This window comes from Ptychodera flava, chromosome 5 (assembly GCF_041260155.1).
Source record: "Ptychodera flava strain L36383 chromosome 5, AS_Pfla_20210202, whole genome shotgun sequence".
Lineage (NCBI taxonomy): Eukaryota > Metazoa > Hemichordata > Enteropneusta > Ptychoderidae > Ptychodera > Ptychodera flava.
The window spans coordinates 13,640,204-13,660,658 of record NC_091932.1 but is presented as its reverse complement, the minus strand read 5'-3'; the positions used below and the strand labels follow the sequence as shown (position 1 = coordinate 13,660,658).

The 20,455-nt window shown below is 38.4% G+C and overlaps 1 protein-coding gene across 1 annotated transcript; it reads right to left on the bottom strand.

Annotated features, from left to right (window-relative positions):
• Window positions 1–2,851: 2,851 nt before the first annotated feature.
• On the bottom strand, window positions 2,852–20,166 carry LOC139133074 (uncharacterized). The gene is made up of 4 exons (XM_070699476.1): window positions 19,983–20,166; window positions 9,004–9,157; window positions 8,193–8,279; window positions 2,852–5,337 (listed from the first exon to the last, which is right to left on the bottom strand). Exons 2-4 carry the CDS (start codon window positions 9,071–9,073, stop codon window positions 4,874–4,876), a joined length of 621 nt encoding a protein of 206 aa, XP_070555577.1. The 5' UTR covers window positions 9,074–9,157; window positions 19,983–20,166; the 3' UTR covers window positions 2,852–4,873.
• Window positions 20,167–20,455: the final 289 nt, after the last annotated feature.

Here is a 20,455-nt window from a genome sequence, read left to right as displayed (position 1 = left end):
TTGACATTAAAAACAAAAATAGTGAAACAACCATAAAAAGTTACATTTACTGGTCCTATGGAAACGATATCTCTGCTTGCGTTCCCTTCTCTTCGCTTAGTCTCTTGCCATGATCTAACTTCTTCCTACTTTAAATGAGATCCTTGATAAATTTAAACATCGTGATTTACGAATGCAATCAACGCACATTTGATTGGAAATTTTTCTAGGAAGTTAGAAAACAGCCTGAGTGAAATTACCTAGTTCTTTCTACTTTTATTCTGTATTGAACTTATTAATCTGTCGGAAATGACAGTTCTCAGAATTCTTTCTGTACAATGTACAATCTAATATGTAAAGTAGTTGTTCCGTATGAACCATCCATTATATATTTGTAAATAAACGTTTTCGCAACCTTCACTGAAAGGAAATGGCTGTGCTTCATTCAGTCTTAGTCAGCTGGATTAAATCCAAGAATATGGTGCATTTCTACGAGATATATCTCAAAAAGTAAAATGGTAACATTCTTTCGTTCAATAAAGTTGCTTATCTTTTCACCGTTACCTATAAGATACAGAGTTGTACAGAGAAGATGGCAATATTTTTACTTTTCCATGGTCACCCACCTTATACTGTGAAATGTCTTATTCTTTAAGATATGAGATGGTTCTCGAAATCAAAGAATGTGATTGACAAATATTAACTCAAAAGAATTGTGTGTAAAATCAGATATTGATACTTTTGAATAAATGCCATCTTATTTAAACAATCCGACGAGTTATTTGCATGAGGAACCTGTGCAACTCAATTACATCTCTATTTATGGTCGTAAGAAGGTTTAACTGTTTAACATAACAGCGCTAGGTAGCGGGTATTCAAGTGGGTGTTGTTCTTTGTATGTAACTGCTCTTTGTTTCAGTGAAGTCAAACAACAACAATACGAGTGATAAAATGAGATTTTGCAACCGCTGACTTGACTATTTACAAGTGGTACCAAATGACACTAGTTTTTTTATTGTAGTACATTTTGCATAAATACAGCCCAAATTGGAGTAATGCATGTGCCAAGACACGCTGAATTCAAACTTAAATTGTGATGGTGTCATGATTCAGCGAATGAAAGAGAACCATGACTGGAACTAAAAATGATATGTGGAGTTGGAACGGGTTTATTGAATATGGAGCCGTTGCTACGCCTCAAGGCCCAGCCGTCGATACATCAGAGTATTCGTAATGAGAGAGTGAGGGGTGAGTATGAGTGACTAGTAAGAGAGAATCTCTCTTCTTTTCATACTGTACCGCGGCCGTGCTGATACCGATGCCATAAAGAATAAAATTACAAGACTTTTGAAAACAAACAAGGGCATAAATTATAGCTAGCCCGTATGAGGCAAGTTGTTTTCAATGCAAGTTATGAGGAAAATTGAATTAAATTGATATTAGTAAATGAAAGGTCCTATCCCTTACGAGTGAACATAGCACGCGGGCTGCATAACGTCACATATTGTCTCTCTTTGCGTGATGTGGTCACATGTTTATCAAAGGAGTTCCAAGCTTGAATGGCGTGTAATAATTAAAATAAAAACAAAGGGTCGTGAAGAATGAATATTGCTTACATGCAGGAATGGGTGAGATCTTCGTGCTTAATCGCGTTGAAGCTGAATTTGGCTTATTTTTTGGTTTATGACAACTAAACAAAATGACGGAATTCAAGCATCGCATTCAACTAGGCTTAATGAACACTTACCTGCCCAGATGAAAAGGCTCAATAACATTTCACCTGCAAAAGTCACGATATGCGGAAGACCACTTTTTCACTAACATTTCACATAAAATATGAGCAACATATCACAATCTATTCCGTTTGAAAAATATATCCAAGGAAAAGTGCATAGAATTATTTGGATTTTCTCACTTCTACATCATATGGGAGAGAGAGAGAGAGAGAGAGAGAGAGAGAGAGAGAGAGAGAGAGAGAGAGAGAGAGAGAGAGAGAGAGAGAGAGAGAGAGATACATATCTCCCTAACATGCTGTCAGCTGTCGATTTAACTTCCCTCAATGAAGGTTAAGTCTCAATACACTTCACATCAAATTGCGGACGTCAAGGAGATCTTAACACTAGCCTTTGAACAGTTAATTGGAGAATACCCACACCAATTATAAAAAGTGTCATGTAAGTTTACACTTTTGCTATCCTGCTTGGTTTGAAGTGTACACTGATTCATTATAATGGCTATGGCTTAATAAGCATTAACTTTCATATGTGCAAATCAACATGCACGTGTAGTTCGTTACCAAAGTCCTGTGTTTCCCTGTGACGAGTACAATACAACTCTCTCTCTCTCTCTCTCTCTCTCTCTCTCTCTCTCTCTCTCTCTCTCTCTCTCTCTGCGTTAATCATAAATTGTTGACCTCAGTTTGCTACAGTGAAAGCATCACCCTTCTTATAGCGCCATTGCTGCCTTGGAAGGGAGCTGCTGTCTCTTTGTGACTGGTAGTGCGCCATCATGCGGTCAGATACTAATCTATCACTTACAAATACATGTATTTCTTGTTGCATTTTTAATGAATCTTTGATCTGTAAATTTAAAAAATTATCATCATCATCATCATCATCATTATCATCATCATCATCATCATCATCATCATCATCGTCGTCGTCATCGTCGTCGTCGTCGTCGCTGTCGTCGTCGTCATAGTCACAATAAACATGAAATCAAAGACAATTTTGCGGAGGGGGTTGGTTGTTTGCATAATTTTTGTCGATGTCCGTCGGCTGTCCCAAAAGCTAACTTTTGGAGCGGAAAAATATGAAACGAGCGAAAGTGAAAAGTGTGATGGCAAAGACGTGTATATATAAGAAAGATGACATTTTACAAAGATATCGAGCCATTTTTATTTTACGTTCACTTTGCAAATACATAACATCTAAATTCACGACCTAGTTGAAAAACTCTACTTTCATTTGATAACGTTGTCTTAATTTGAGCTGGAGATTACATTTGCATTGCATTAATTAAAGGTACAACCCAACATTGCCCCATTTTCCGTAGTAAAATCGACTTTTTAAAAAAATAGTCTTCAAGGCCTCTCTTCTTTATCGGCGAGGAATTTCGGAAGCCCTCGTCGGATTTATCCTAATCGATAATCATGAAACGGCACTTGTTAAATTACATGATGGTGTTCGCGTAGTCTGTTTAAGGTATTCTAACAGCTAGGTCTTTGGAGTTTGGAAGCCCTCACTTGTTTATCTGACGCTCAGTGCTTTACGCATAGCGAAATTCCTCTTTTAGACTTGGTACACGCTTGGAAGTTAAGCGTCGTCGATGAACTTCCATCGAGAGGTTGTTCAACTTCACAATAAGAAGACGCCACGTCCTCACTTTTTTCACAACAGCGCCTCCACGCGATGAGATGTGACTAAAACGATGGCATGCCGGTCACGTCTTTGAGGTTATCATCGATCGAGGTCCCAAATTCTGTTCGCTGAAATTTTTTGCAAGGGGACCTGACGTCATCTGATTGATTTCCGGTGAAAATGCTGGGTTTCTGCAGTGATAACCTAAATTTCGTTACATATTATGCAAATAATTGTGTCGGATAACGTGGATGACTACTTGATAAAGGACAAGTTCAACATAATATTCCCTATGCTAAGCTGATAATACTGACTTGCTGAAGCCCAGTCGACGGCGGACATACACAAAGCAAGTCAAACGTGGACACAAGTAACAGCGCTGTGTTAAGTAACTTCGGAGAAAATTTTCAAGGTTTAAATTAAATCTACACACCGACTGACAAAGTGAGCTATATTCGAGTACAGTTTACACAAATAACTTTTGTCCCTAAAATTTTAAATAACAGATTATACCATAACACATACAGTATATAAATATTGTGATACTATACTGAGACAAAAAATCCCAGATAAAAAATGTTGTAAGCAACACACGTTGATAAAAACAAATTTTTATAGACACATCAAACAAAACCTTTGATCTGTGAGCCACTGATATAAATAAAGGTTGCAGAAACGTAGGCAAATATCATGAGCGCCTGTCATTACCCTATAAAATGGCTTCTGCATTTCAAATAAGATTAGTCTTCGGTCAAGCAGGCTGAGCTAGCGCTCTCCCTTGAAGGCATTAAAGTTTGAGCGAGGTTTTATCGGTAAGACTTTAATAATTAAAATGCAATCAAGGGAATCATAATTACACGTCGGATGACTTGTGTACCCGACTCATCGATGCATAGACGTTTCGATGGCGCCACTCTTAAACTTGAATATCGGCTATCCGTCAACGTAACAACAACAAAAAAATCTGCATTTAAATCCTAGGCTTTGGTAATTTCATGACGAGAGACTCTTAAGTTCAATTGGTAAATAAAAGTTTCCAATTTTTGAAGACACACCTTAAAATCTCAATACTGTAAATACGGAACAAGTTTCACTTGCGAAGGTAAATTGCAGTCGTTTTTGACTGAATGACAAAGCACGGTGCATTGCGACTTTAAGCAGCGGACAAGGTCGAGGACAACTTGAAACAGACGGAAGAAAGCTCGTCTTCCAAATGACAATATTTATTTTCGTTGATTCTGGGAACTCTTTGCATTGGGTGCGTGTTATTAAAATGCGCCAACTCTGGCGATTATGTCACGGGTCGTGCTACTAGAAATAGGGTTGAGCAGGAACATCTATGAAGGGTGGACAACTACATCACTAAAACCAAACATGAAAAAGTCCAGACCGTGGGCAACCTCGTTGATATTCGGTTACCCAGCCAGCCATCGAAATCATGATGTTAAAGTATCAGACGGGTTGTCTGGGCACAGGTATTGTATTTACGTTTCGACCACCTTGGTGAATCGATATCTAAAAGCTCCCTATTAGATTCAAACTTCCTCTTTTGGTTTCTCTTCTTCGCCGTTGGAAACCTCGAAAAACGTTGGCGGCTTCTGTTCGCTGTTTCCCTCAGTCTTCTCCTCTATCAACCGGGTCTTGTCCGACGTCTTCATGTCCGGAGATGGAGGCTGACTTGGCGGTTTCTCTCCTGTCTCGCTGCCTGGCGTTGAGGGCGCCTTTTGCTCCTCTTCCTTTGGACTCGGAGTGGTTGTTGGCGACTTCTTTTTATCCCCGTTCACACCGTTCGGATCGGGCTCGGCCATGGGGGCTCGGGTGTACCCTTTCTTGTCGTTAGGGGGCGACTTCTCCTTGTCTTCTTTAGACTTGATTTTCAGCACAACAGGGCCCTTGTTTCTTCTAATTGTGTAGACTTGATAGATAATGCAGCTGAGTAGCACCAACGCAACAAGGACTCCTATGATGAGCACAGCAATTTCCCAGGGTTCCCATATTTCTACGTCATAGAAAAAAAGATACTGACCTTACAAAGACACATTTATAAGTTGTGAACTGAAACCTTCAAAATCCTATTTGCATTGCATTATTAAACATTGGCACACATGGCTGCCATTTCAGTAAATTTCCATCATTGTTTTCTGTCTATAAAAGACGCCTTCTTGTCTACTCCTTAAGGGAGCGTTCAGTTTTTACGGCTGGGGGGGGGGCGGCAAAATCTTGTCGCCGGTGTTCAAAAAAATATAGACCCCCCCTGCATTTTTCGTGAAAAAAGATGACCCCCCCCTTTGTCAGATGAAAAAAATTGATGACCCCCCCCCCCCCCGCTTAAAAATAACTAAAACCCATACGTCAAATTTACCCGCATGGTTTTGATTTGAACTCCGGTACGCCGCGCACTTTATTCGTGTAGCAGAGATGCCAGTGCACAAACTTCTCAGCCACATCCATTGAAACGTCTGTTAATTAGGACGACTGTAAGGCAATTTTTAACTTCATTTCAATAGACAACTCATGTCCATGGACATTGTATAAAGTAAACCTTATTGAGTGGTTCGCCAAAGGCAGCCCCGGTTAAGAGGGTCATGGGCCATTACGTAAAGTCAACTTTATTCTAGTGGGCCACCGGTACCACCGGTAAAGAGGGTCGATCATGGCTATTGCATAAAGTAGACTTTACTGGACAGGGCTGCTGAAGGCGCACGGCCATTAAGATTGCCGTGGGGTATTACATAAAGTCAATTTATTGGAGTGGCCGCCACAGGCGGCCCGCCGGTAAAGAGGGTGATCATGGCCATTGCATGAAGTAAACCTAATTGGAGTGGGCCGCCAAAGGCGTCTGCCTGTTAAGAGGGTCATGGGTAATACATAATGTATATTTATTGTAGTGGGCCGCCGAAGGCGGCCCGCTGGTAAAGAGGGTCGATCATGGCAATGGCATAAAGTGAACTTTATTGTTGGTATTATGTTTATGAAAATGTGGTGACCCCCCCTTTCTTACCAGTGAAAAAGCGATGACCCCCCCCTTTGCGGATTCCAAAATTTTGATGACCCCCCCCCCCCTGGATTTTGCCGCCCCCCCCCAGCCGTAAAAACTGAACGGTACCTAAGCAATTATGAAATGTCAAGCGTGCAGTTTGTCAACACGGCCACTAGTGTGTCATATAAAATGTCATTGCTGACTGCCGAATTTTAGTCCAGACAAGAATTCATTTATCAACAACATCACTTAATACTGTACATGATAATTTATTGTGTTGACGATATGGTTAAGTAAGCATTACATCGTAATGTACATTCGGAAGAAGGATATGAAAATGCGTTCGTTTTGTTGTGTGGACATTCGTTCATTCCCACTGCAATTTCTGTACTGAATCAAAACAGAAACGACTAGTCATCTCTGCTGTTATATAATGTGTTTTAACGTCACTGACCTTTTTTAAATATTGTATACATGTCTTATCTGTGTAACTTTTTTACTTGTCCGCTGTCGTACAAAGAATTGCCCATGTTTTGGGATAATAAAGAGCTATTGTAATTGTAAATTGTAATTGTAATATTAGAACAGGTTACAGATGTCGTTCATGTTAACATAAGACAAAGCCAACCATTACTGTACCTTGTGTGTAATAGAGACGCAAGATTTACTCACACAGGTATTAAAACTGTATGTTTCTCAAAGGACATTTCAAAGACCGATTCGGAATCAGTCGTTGAATAGTCTGTTTTGATACCGACAGAATCGCAAAGTACACCCTACTTATTGGTTCAATTCACGTTTCCAAGACTACATAATACTCTTTCACAAGCAAGCCAGACTCTCCTAGTGTCGCTCATGTGGGGCATCATGGTAGTTTGTACTCAGTTAAACGCCGGAAACAAAATACTAGTATTTCATGAAAATCTCGTACTCGTTCTTTCCAAGTAAATAATATACTGACAGATAACACGCCGAAATTTCGCGCCATGGACATTTGTTGATAATTATGTTAATTTCCATTAAATTAGACATCCAAAAAATACAAAAATAATTTTCTCTCTCTTTTCACATATCTCCATAGAGTCTGTGAACAAATCGTTACAGAGGCATCGCGGGTGATATGTAGGCCAGGAAACAGGTTGGCAGATTTTATAATCAGTCTGAAATATGAGCAGACTTTTAACGTATCTACAAGTAACTTATCGCGAACAATTTTCATTAGACATGCTGAAATCTGAGCGTTGAATGGTTGCTTGGAGTCGTCCATGAGTGGTTGCAGAGAGCAATTCACCATGGCAACGAGAGCATCATTGATATATTTTCACTGGCGAAGTCTCTCGCTAGGTAAATATCTTGCTAGGCAGCTGCGACTGGAAAGATTCGGGAACCGAACATCTTGAAAACACACTACAGTTGTTTTTAAGCATTCAAGTCACGCACGGAGATATACAAAGGTCAGACAGCCAGAGGCAGTACACCGCACGAGCTCAAGGCAAGGCTGTTCGAGGTTTGTACGCATGCGTATGATGCTGTTCTGTTTGTTTTCCCTTTCTTATCTTTATCACAGTGGAATTTAGTACAATACAATTGAAGTCGGAAAGATAAAATATTCTCCCGATCTCCCTGATACTGTCATTGGTGACTCATACTTGCAAGGATAGATGATTTAGTCTGCATGGCAGGGTAAAATAGTTCCATTGCCTGAATGCCTTCAAGTTGTAAAATATGAGAGGCAAATTGACTAAACTTTTCTATCTGATGTGGGATTGGAAAGTGACAGTTTTCTAAATATATCTGATGACTATTACACTGAAGGCAGCTATGCATAGGCATGGAAGACCGATAAACACAGCCAATAACTGACGTATACTCACGTCCATTTGTGGACCCACTTGCTGATTTCTGGTTTGAAGCCGTTTCTTCTTCGCCATCACCTTTTTTTCCATTGCCCCTGGCTTGATCTGTGTGAGGAGTGTTTTGTCATATGAGCCTCATCATTTATTTTCTTCTTACCTGTCTGTCTGTCTGTCTGTCTGTCTGTCTGTCTGTCGCTCTGTCTATCTGTCTGTCTCCCTGAGTTTGTTTATGTCTTCACTGTTTGTGTGTATTTATTTGCCTTTGTGTCTCCCCTTCTCTAAATTGTCTTTCCCGCTCTGCCTGTCAGTCTCTCCTGTGTCTATCTGTCTGTCTGTCTGTCTGTCTGTCGTTCTGTTTATTTCTCCCGTCTCTCTTTGTGTCATTTGCCTCTATGTCTGTAACTTTCTCTATTCTTAGTCTGTCCATTTGTCTGTATCTGTCTCTGTCTCTCTTTGTTCCTGTCTCTCTGTCTATCTGTCCGACACACACATACATACACGTAACTCTCTCTCTCTCTCTCTCTCTCTCTCTCTCTCTCTCTCTCTCTCTCTCTCTCTCTCCCCTATTGATGTGCAAAAAGCAAAATAAGTTTAAGTCAATTAATCAGAACTAAGAACGACGAAATAAGTCCTAACCAAGCGACATGTACCGACAGTAGTTCGGGCAAGTCCATTCAACTAGACTTTCAACATGAATGTGAGTTTGTGAAATTGGGTGGGACATAAAGAGGAATATTTCCAAGTAAATATTTTCTGAACGAAAAATTCTACGAAATCACACACAAACTAATATAATACATAAAAAGAATGAAAATTCGAGCACACTCACCTGCGTGAATGATTGTGAATAAAAAACAGATACACCAAAACAACTGCCACGTCATTTTGAAGCCCGCCATTTTTTCAATTTTTTATGTCTGTGACGAAATAAGACTTCGGACACAGATTTGTATTACCGGTCAATAGAGTCCTAACCGAAGCAGCTGGGAGATAATAAAAGGGAAACAAACTATGTTAAAAGTTACAAAGTGATAGTTAAAAAAGGTATTTTTACATAAATCGGGAACTTTTGGCACCGCATTTGAAATGTCAAAATCTCCTCGTCACTGTTCGATCCAAGTTATTTTCACGTTTGCTGTGTGGAAGCAAAAAATACATTTGTTTTGTGTTATGAAAGATGTAGGCTCGCCAAAGTAGAAAATGTGTAAATAGCGCCTAATGCTTTAGCTTCAGGCGTTCTCATAGAATGAGATGAGGTTGCACAGGAAGTGTCGCTTTGCTCTTGTACGGTATCAAGGCACATAGTTGTATTAATTGAGCATATCATACAATTTACACGTTTTCAAGCGGTCGTTATTTTGAATTGCTGTACAGCGACCCAGCCAGCGCGGAATCAACTCATCTCCGGACTGAAATTCAGGCATTATTTATAAAATTTTACATCGAACAAGTCACGACTGTGTTTGATAAGTGGAATACCAAGTACATGTATTGGGGTATGATTTTGCCAGTAGAAGATGGGACTGTATCTAACACAGAAAACCAAAATATTGAAAAATACAGGTCTGAAACTTCGACGGTAACGACAATCATATCAGAAAGACAGAATGCATGATATGATTAAACTTTTTTCTTATAAATAATTCAGACTAAAATCGAAAATATAAGCACATATCTGACTTCAAAGGATCCGAAACCGAAGGTTTGCTGAAGTATCGTCTGACATTAACAATAACATTCATTCATTCAGAAAACGTGCGCCAAATGTTTCTCATTTCAGCTTTTCGTCTTACTGAGCTGCATGTACATTGCAAGGTTCACCATAAGGTCACTACGCTCACAGCAAAGGTGTTTGACGTAATTAAAAATCCATGACGGCGAGATTAATTGACACCCAGCCCCTTGATCGATCAAGACACATCCATGCGTTGATCGCATCTTTCCACAACCTTACGGCAGGATTATCTTGGTGAAGTTATTCCACCGGAATTTATTTCAAAACCTTGTCTCGATTTCACGGAATGCTTCAAGCATAAATGAGTGGATATCTTCTTCTTGAGCAAGGGTAGGATATTTTCCTTCAGGAGACAAATGATTTACTCGATTAAAAAAATTGCCTCAATTTTAAAATGTAATTCGCACCATAACTGTAAACATGTTCTATGCTACACGACATTACCCCTGGTCGAATGTATAGGTAAGACAACAAGTATAGGGCAGAAGAATTACTACAGTCTTTGTTTTTACGTCAAAATTTACTCAAAATGTTGAAAGTTAAGCAATACAAACACAATTTTACAAATACAAGGTTTATATTTACTGCTTGTTTATATCATCAGTGTCCAATTAAGCATCACAGCAGAAACTACTTGTTCACTTATATAATTGTACCTCAAACAATTTACATAACAAAGTGACTAATCTCCAAGCCGCATGCGTTTTAGGTGCGCGTTATAAAAATTGTAAACAAAAGTCCGATTTAAATACTATGTGGATGTTTTCATGAAAACCTGGAAAAATATAAGCCTCGGACGGAAAACACGGAAACGAATTACTTCCGTCGGCGTGACCGTAAGTGTGACTTGCTTTCTTCTCTTTACAAACAAAGGTAGCGAGAAATCGATAGAGCCCTCGACGGCGGGTCAAATATTTACTGAAGCGCAGAATGCAGACACGCTATAGCGAACTCTTAAATGTCATGCACGTTCAAGATATTGAAGCAATGTATGGTTTTGTGACATTGCTTCGAGGACCCAAGGGGGATTCACTTCATAAAGAGCTACAGACGGGGCTCTTTGGAAATGATAAAAGCATTTTGTCAATGGTTAATCGATGCAGGCGATTATAGATCTAGAGCGTCACGAATCTGTCACCTACGTGCCGGAGTACTTGAAACGAAATTATGTCATTTTGCTGCGTTTACACCAATTTCCGTCAATATAGACTTGGATAACCTGTGGTTACCGTTTAATAAGAACAGTTCCCGCGCGCAAGTCATTATCTGACACAAAATACGTTAGATGTGATGACCTGTACAGCAATACGGTGCATGCTAGGGGGATGGGGAGAGAGAGGGGGGAATGAAGAACGGACAAAACGAACAGGCAGATATTGACAGAGAAAAATTGATAGACAAAGAGAGGCAGAGATACAAAGATAGCAAGTAACAGACAGTATCAGTGACAGAGCAAATTGCATGTACAGTACAGCATGGAGGTTATCTCCATGAGTATAGCGAGTTTTGACAATAAATTTTATGCCGGGAGACGCTCGTCAAGGTTCACCTATGAAGATACGGGCACACATCCCGGAGATAAATGGCTGCAAAGGTGACCGCATGGAAATTAGAACAAGACGCTCTACTATAAAGATTGGAATTGAATGGTGCCACCCCTCGCAGACAGTTAAAGAATTCTTCACTTTAAACCTAGATTCAAAATAACAGCCGCACTCTGTGGAAACTTGGCGATGTAAAATTACCCTGCGTGGGTTTGGCAGCATTTTTTCCCTCCTGTTAGGCGGCTAGGGCCCCGGGGGCAGAGAGTGTTCGATAAAAGGACGCAGGGGAAAAGTTATGAATTCGAGACTGATGTCTGGTGAATGAGTCTTAGAACAGCTTACGTGAGTCACCGCCGTGAACTGCTTGTTGAAGTAGCGCATAAAATTACACCAGACATAATGGAAAGGGGCCATAACGGGGAGATTCAGTACACCTGTATTAGAACACGGTATTCCAGTCACGCTACAGTCACAGTAGTTAAAAGGATAACAGATAATATTCAAATAGTGATATTTCGATATCGGCTTTCTTTGCTGTTTAACCGAAAATCGTGAAGAAAAGAAATTTCTATTCAATTTTATGCAAAGTGTTTTGGAGGGATAACAATGCTGGGATCATTTCCCGGTGTATTTCACTCAGACAGAGAGAGGTTGCAAAATTTCGACGTCATATATTTCCAATTCAAGTGAATTATTTTCAATAGCAAAACCATCAAGCAGTCGATATGAGACTTGTTTACAAGACCCGCTTCAGGTGAAATCTATTTTGTTCACAGTTTTTTGATTGATTTACAGTGACTGGAATTTCGATTTTTTTTCACGAAATCATTCACTATTATCATTGCATCTGCCTTTGATGACACAGCTATAGTTGATGTGGATGGGTAATTACAGTACAAATATTATAGCCAATCGCTTTGCCGTTCTTCCCTGCAATATTTTCTTTCTAACATGTAAAAAAAATATAAAAAGAATTCTGTGCATAAGCATTTTGTAGCTGTTGTATATATATATATATATATATATATATATATATATATTATATATATATATATATATATATATATATATATTATATATATATATGTGAGGGAGAGAGAGCATCATCATCAAAAGAGCTATGTTAAATGAATATTTATTTGTTATTTATTTACTTTATTAACAAATAAATAAATAAATTAATTAACTAATTTATTAATTTACACTGGGCAAAATGCTTGATATACAACAATATATACACATATACTGATTCTGTACATGTGTCAAATACGTTAAGTATACACGTACGTATACTAATAAAATGCAAAACTACAGTGTACACTTAGTGTGCAAAGATCTGCATTACGTATACTCATGATCTGCATAGATATACGCTACGCATATCAACGTATTGGAATGTTCCACATACAAAGATATACGTTACGTATGCAGTTAATATCGTATTCCATATACGTAAATATACTGAACGTATATCAAGCATTTTGTCCAGTGATATATTTTATTTATTTATTTATTTATTTATTTATTTATTTTTACGTTACAGGGTTCCCCATTTACAGGCTCAAATAGGTGGAATCCACGATAAAGCTTTAATCTACCATGGGGTACTATCACTCGCCTAAAAGAGCTGAAAAGTAAATACAAGTCCATACTGCACTTTTGTTTATGAATTTAAGGCAACATGTGGGAGTAAAAGGGGTTCTTTGCGTAAGCCCTTTCTTTCATGTATGTCACACTGCCCTCTAAAGGGTCGAGACTTGCGGGCGTTGCTTCGTGACAACTGGGAAGACAATTTACCTCAATACACCGGGAGGTCTACTTAAGCATCCAATCTTCCCATACAGGTATCCATGCCCATACAAGTGCCTCGAAGGAACCCACGGCTCTCCGGCGCATAATCATTGTTCAGAGGAAAGTGCACTTGTAATTTTTTGAAAAAAAAAAATAAATTAAGTGAAACAAAATACACTTCTTCTCTGTAACCCAATCTTGGAAATTAGGCTGAAAGAAAGGCAATCCACTGAAAGGTCTCGCTTGCACATTGCAATGGCTGGTCGCCAAGATAACGTATCATCTATTTTATTTCAGCCGATGAACCTCTCGCATTGAAAGTATTTCGCTGTCACACCAAGCGTACAATAAGATTACATGTCGACAACGTGTTGATTGAAATCCCACAAATGGATAAATGTAAATGCGTGGCGGAATTGACGAACATTACAAACCTTCACAAAACATAGAGTACACGAGAGTTCACCTGTTACTTTACTCCGCCTACGTCATTGTCATACGTCATTAAATAGTTTGTTCTATTATGGGTCAGAATTTAACGGCAGCTAAAGGACAATAAATATGCAAGATTTTTGTCTGACCAAAACGTTAGCATTCCTCAGTCATATAGTAGCCAAACACAGAAGGTATTATTTTTTTTTGTAAAGCATGGAACCATGATTGGAATCCCTCAGGTGTAAAAAGGACAAAAAGTCACTCAGTATGTTGCAAGATTTGGCGGGAAGCCAGCAAAATGGCGACAGCGGCGTCATACACGACGCATTGTGTGAGACTATAAGGTGAGCAAGCGAGTTGAAAACGTCGGGCTGAATTGAAACACGCTGCACCGAAAGCAAGAACGGGGTTGATGTACTTGTAAGACAGTCTGAGAAGCGGAAATTATACCCGCCTGATTTCTTCAACTTCCTCTGACTTCAACTGTTATTGATGTACTTCTCGCTAGCATCACGCATGGCTTAAAATGCAAAGGTGACACAAGACTTTATTCACCATGGATACATGGATAGCGCGTTTCTCATGAACTTCTTTCTTTTACATTCGTTCTGAGCAGATATTGCTTGTTTTATCACAAACATCCGTGTTTGAATAATTTCAAATGGACGGTTAGCTACAACAAGCTAAAGAATCATAATATCCTTCCTAGCTCGCATTAAAAAAAGCCGACGTCATCATTTAAGCAGTTGATCAGTATGCTTAGAGTGTCCTCGCGAAAATAAAATTGTCACACGGTCCATTTGCATTTATCTGACAGCTCGACAGACTGATTGCCCTGTCATTCACTCGAATCGTGTAATCGCTTCGGATAGTGGAGGACACTTTAAGCTCAATTTTCGAAGCTGTACATTTTGGTTAAGACCCCATTAAGCTGAACTTTTTCATGAACTCATTTCTCGTTAAACAACAGAGGCTGTGAAAGTGCTACACTCGACCGATAAAACGTATCTGGTGTGATGGAGCAGTGTTGATAGCCTGTACGTCATTGGTTTTCGCATTTGTATACCACAATGAATCCAATTGATATTGTGTCTGTTTGTTTTGGTCATATTTTGTTGTCGATTTTTAAATAAGAATTAAAATACCAAAGACTGCGCGTTACGATCATCGGTTTTCTGAACCATTTAAATTCAAGGTGCACACTAAATTTCGGATGGGGCACAATGGCCAACAAGCCTATAACAACAGTCACCGCGACAGAAATGCCTAATTCCGATCTTGCTGGGACGCATGCGCTTTATTGTCCACTGCTTATCAAGGGAAACAGAGCACGAAGTGGGCTCTATCCCATGAAACTAGATTTTTTTTCTGTGAACATTCAAATGATTTTGTGGTGATCATGGTTGACTTGAGAATAAAAATAGTTTTTAATTTTAATCTTTAATCTGGTTCAAAATCCATCGTTACACTGTATGTCCATGACCGACATCTCGTCTGACTCATCAATATTCGACATTTCGAATATTGCACGAGAAAGCATCTGTTTTATTTTATTCCAATGATCTTTGAAAAAAAAGAGACAAAAAAGGAAGACGAGACGCAAATACCCAGGATGACAACATCTCCAATCGACACAACAAAGGGCGCGCCAATCATGTAGTGGGAGATACATTGCAAAAATGTTTCTTTCTGCACACAGTTTTAACTAGATCCGAGTCGGTGACCCGAACAGAAACGGCTGCCAATGGAAGAAAAGAATATGAATAATGCAGAAGGGTTTTCGAGTAGTGTAATTACCTAATGGTATACACAATCAGAATGACAAAGAAACGAATTCTAGGTATAATTTTAGCACACACATCCTCAACGAGTTAGCGAACGCATTGTGCAAGTTTTGTGAAAACGTGCGTCTCTGAGACTATTCATGAAATATTTATATATAGTGAAAATAAAAATACCAAAATGAGGGCCTCCGTTGCTAGAATATATAAGATTGATACGTGAAGCTTTTGACAACATTGAGGCATCGAGATTACACATGACACATGTCCCTGTGACCTTTGACACCTGGGACTGTATTAATCACGCTTATTGATCATTGCGCGATTCTGCTACAGTTTCCTCGCGATTTTGCGCACCTTGGTAATTACAGTGGTCTTTGTACTGTTTGCTGAATACAATTGGACCGGTATAAGGTTAACAAAAACGTCATAACTGAACATGCGCCGTGTGATTGTAATTCTCAGCCCGTTTGTCTTACGTGACAAGTCATCGCCAGCAGATGTAAACGAGATTCAAGACTAGAATAAAAAGTCAACATGTTACAGTCTTGACAGTATTGATTAGCTTAATTCGAATTTAACCTCTCATATCATTTCAAGAGGGAAACAAATACAAATAAAAAAAAAAGAAAAGTTCAAATGCATATTTTATTCTCTTTGCTACTCTTTAATACTGACTTGAAAGTTGAAACGAATGACGATATCACCTGTTGCCATAGTGATGCAGTTTAGGTCGTTCTTTTATCGAAAGAGATTGAAAGCGTCGTATAAATTGTTCAGGAATGCGATAACCAAGCAGTCTAGCTGCTCTTTACATTGTCAAAACGTAAAGTTATGGACCAGCTGATGTAACTTTTGATGAATTCTCTCCCACTATTTTTTGTAATGTAAAGTACAGAGTCTAGTTCCACTCCTCAAGGCACGCTGGGATACATAGTGTTGACCTTGTAAACTCAACCTGTACATGTATAGTAATAGCTGCATTGATATTGTTGATAAGTGAATCCTGGTCTAAAATAAAATTCTAATGTAACCAATAACGGTGCTTTTTACAGCTTCAGACAAGCTAAATAGTTGGTGTTTTTCAACCTGACCATTATTTGGGGGTAGAATAACAAACTTGCAATTGGCATACAAAACGAAAAGGAGTGAAAGAATATATTGAAAAGTTACAGTTACTTGAATTGCCCCTTTTACTGTTCTGCTCTAATCCAACCACAGTGAATTATTAAACCTGTGGCCACTTTAGTGTTGATCAAGCCTATTTGATACAGACAGAAATTCTGCTTGTATAAAGACAAAACAGACCCTGCCAAGGGTTGTAAATGAGAGCTAACGATTGGTACCCTGTGTTAAAAATTGAAAGACAAGATACCACTGCTATTCATTAAAGCCTCTACATGATAATTAGTTTATTGAGGCAACACACTTTTATGAGATCACTGCTATAGCATCAAGTAAAATTGTATGTCCCATGCAGACAGTGTGTCTGGGGGAAATTGAAATAAACAAGACTTGAACATGGACCAGTGCATGGTAATGTTACATTGTATCTCAATCTTGAATACAGGGTGACAATCGTAAACACTCACTAGTTTTGCCTTTGTACAAAAAGAATTTCTGACTGCACAAAGCGGGCTTAATCAGCATTAAAGTGGTCACGGGTGTACTTATTCATGACCGTGAATTACCATTGCAATACCGCTAAGTGACATGACGATGCTTTACGTGTTACCATGACATCACTATCAAGGACAAAGTCAATGTTACTACATTCTAGTATCCCTTACACAATGAAAGGAAGAATCTGAAGACAAAATGTGCCCTTTAAGTTCCTCGTTTATCTGTCTCTTTCTACACCATGAATCTGCAATCTTAAACGATTCCGGTAAAACAATCCACACTCATTACAAGTGAAGAGATAACTATTCCACCTTCATATGAATATTATGTAATCTCGATTTGTTGCGTATTGCATTTCTCTAACCATTTTCACTGATCTTTAGCTTTCAAAACTGTTCTCAATGAGGGTAACCCTATTTCTGTTTCCTACTAGGTTCGTCATTATCTGGTCCCTTACAGCTTATGAAAAAAGGATGACCTAAACTTTCGATTTTCACAGTTTCGGCAATTGTTTTCTTTTCTTGTATGATCAGTAAAAATAGTTTCGATTTTTCACCGTAATTGTTTTCTGTTTTCTGTATAAAGTCGTTTTATTTTGTAAAACCATTGGCTTACAGATGACTTTAACACAGAGCACCGTATACGGTCACAGCTGTTTGTCACGTGACGCCTGGTCTTGGTCCAATGGTGATGAGATATGGATTCTGTCGTTGGTCATAAATCATAGAGACACATTTAATGAATATTTTAAAACCAAGCTTTATTGGAAAGTGTTTTTCAGCGTTACTAATTTACTAGTTCATAAATTCAACATGTTACTTTAATCCGGTACGAAGATCATCGCTCGTATTTGCTGTCTAGACTTGACAAGGCGTCATTTTGAGAAAATAAAATATTACTAGAGTTTGACAAATAATGACATGTGTTAGAAATAAACCGAGTTTGCATCGAGATCCGACGAGCGCATAAAACAGTTATGGCTAATATCTATGCATGTTCAAAACGTTGGACTTGAATTTATAAAAAAAAACAAACACTGAATTGAAGTTAACCGTCAATTGTCAGTTAGTTCCAATCGTGTTAATGGCTTGTTTATGATTTTATTCAAAGCTCAGGGCATATTTTGTATGCCTGATCAACAGAATTTACATAGCTTCACTGAACAATATAAATCATAAGGTATTTTTTTAAATGTACAAGATAATGGGGGAAATTATTTCAAAACCTGCCCTCGAAAATTTTAAGATTCTAAATTGCGATGGGTTCAATTTATTGTTCTGTGTGCCAGTATGATCGAGTATGTCGTTAGTTGTCACACAACCCTTAAATGATTTGTCGTATTTATTCTTTTAAAATCAATAAGAAAACGTGTAGGAAGCATCCTATATTTTACAAGAAACCCTAATAAAAATGACGAAAACTGTCATTCTTAACTTTACATTTCTAAATGAATTGGCTCATTAGTGTACATTGGTTTCTATGGTTTCCATGGTAGAGTTTAGTATGTGAGAGCGAGATGGGATCATTAAATTACTACTAGCATGGCACGACTTCTCTTTCCGTATTCAACGCATTATTGAATTATGGGATTGCCAACATAGAATTACGTCACAAGTCGGCATTTCTTCAACCGTGCACTTGCAGTAATAAAATTCAATTCAATTTTCCTGCATGACTCCAATATTCATTAAACTTGTAAAGTCGTTGAAGCGCACAACACGAACACCTAAACACAGGCCACGGCCATCATCGATTGATTTTGCCCGAGTTTACTCAATGATGTAATTAGTTTAAATCCCCGGATACTCTCTTCCCGTTACTTTGTGTTAGCCAGCAAGTGAAATCATTAAGTTAAATAAAATGTGTATTACATTATAAACGCATGATAGCATAATTCACATCAACGTATACATATACACACAAACACACTTACACAAATATATACATATATATATATATATATATATATATATATATATATATATATATATATATATATATATATACATACATACATACATACATACATACATACATAGTATACATACATACATACATACATACATGCATACATACATACATGCATACATACATACATACATACATACATACATACATACATACATACATACATACATACATACATACATACATACATACATACATACATACATACATACATACATACATACATACATACATACATACATACATACATACATACATACATACATACATACATACATACATACGCTTCTGAAATACTATGACAGATGGCGGTACAAATATCACACAATAATGTAGCATATTACAATGTCAGCACTGAATGCCTCTGTGCAAGATCGTGGCTAAAGAGAAGCACAATATAAGGTTTGAACTCGCAGTTAGAGGAATACAATGACTGGTACTGTAAAAGGATTTTAAGTTTCATTTCTAGAGACGGAAGTGCTGACTGCTGTCTTGCCCTGCATCGCTGATGGATAGCATTTGTCAGCTTCGACTTTATTTGTAGGGCAATAATTCAGCATGAGTCACTAGCCCTCACAGAAACGAGAAAAAAAAAAACTGAGGGCGATTCAATACGTTTGCTTTCTATTTCTGCAATATTTCGAGGGTGAAAATGTGACTCTTACCTTAAGGAGCAGTATAATTTCTTCGTTAATAAGTAAGAATGTATACTTTTAATTGCTCCATTTAGGTGGTTCTCAGTTCGTTAGGAGAGAACGGACGCTGAGATGTAGAGTGGAATTGTAATGGATTGAGGCTACGCCTTCTTTTCATAGAAGAATACAAAATGCCATTTTACCGGCTAAAAGTCTGTGCTTTTCTACACAAAACCAAGGCCGGTCTGGTAATCACCGCAGAGTTTGAAAAAAAGGAAGTGGTATTGCCGCCTTACCTGCATAAGGTACTGAAATTCGGTCTTCGATCCGTGTCAGACGAACGGGGCCATGACAGAGCAGACCACGTGACAGGACGACGGCCGCCGATAGACCGAGGAAATTTGAATTATTCAATACGTCACGTGACTATTCAGTTGTCTTTTTAAAACGCTGTTGTCAGATCCCCTCGTGTTATTCATTCAGCGAGCAGGGAAAATATGGGCGCTCTTGAAAAGACCTTAAATTTTAACAAAAGGGAACCAGGTGAGTGTGTAAATGGGTTGCATCAAAATGCAGGTGGTTTTGGCGGGAATGAATATTGAATCTTCCCTTCGTAAAAACCTAGCGTGGAATAACTAATGCTATGCTAATTGCCGAAATAAATGACCCATTATAATGTATTTTGACAACTTAATTGCAACTGGACCTGGTTAATATTTCACATGCCTCAAAGTGCTGTATTTCAATGTGGTGCTTCTATGATCGTATT

What these genes read in the sequence shown, in the direction of transcription:
- LOC139133074 (XM_070699476.1), bottom strand. Translation starts at nt 9,073, where the DNA reads ATGGCGGGCTTCAAAATGACGTGGCAGTTGTTTTGGTGTATCTGTTTT. An exon ending in ATTCACAATCATTCACGCAG is followed by an intron (nt 8,280 to 9,003) that starts GTGAGTGTGCTC and finishes CTCCTCACACAG; the next exon opens with ATCAAGCCAGGGGCAATGGA. An exon ending in AAGTGGGTCCACAAATGGAC is followed by an intron (nt 5,338 to 8,192) that starts GTGAGTATACGT and finishes TCTATGACGTAG; the next exon opens with AAATATGGGAACCCTGGGAA.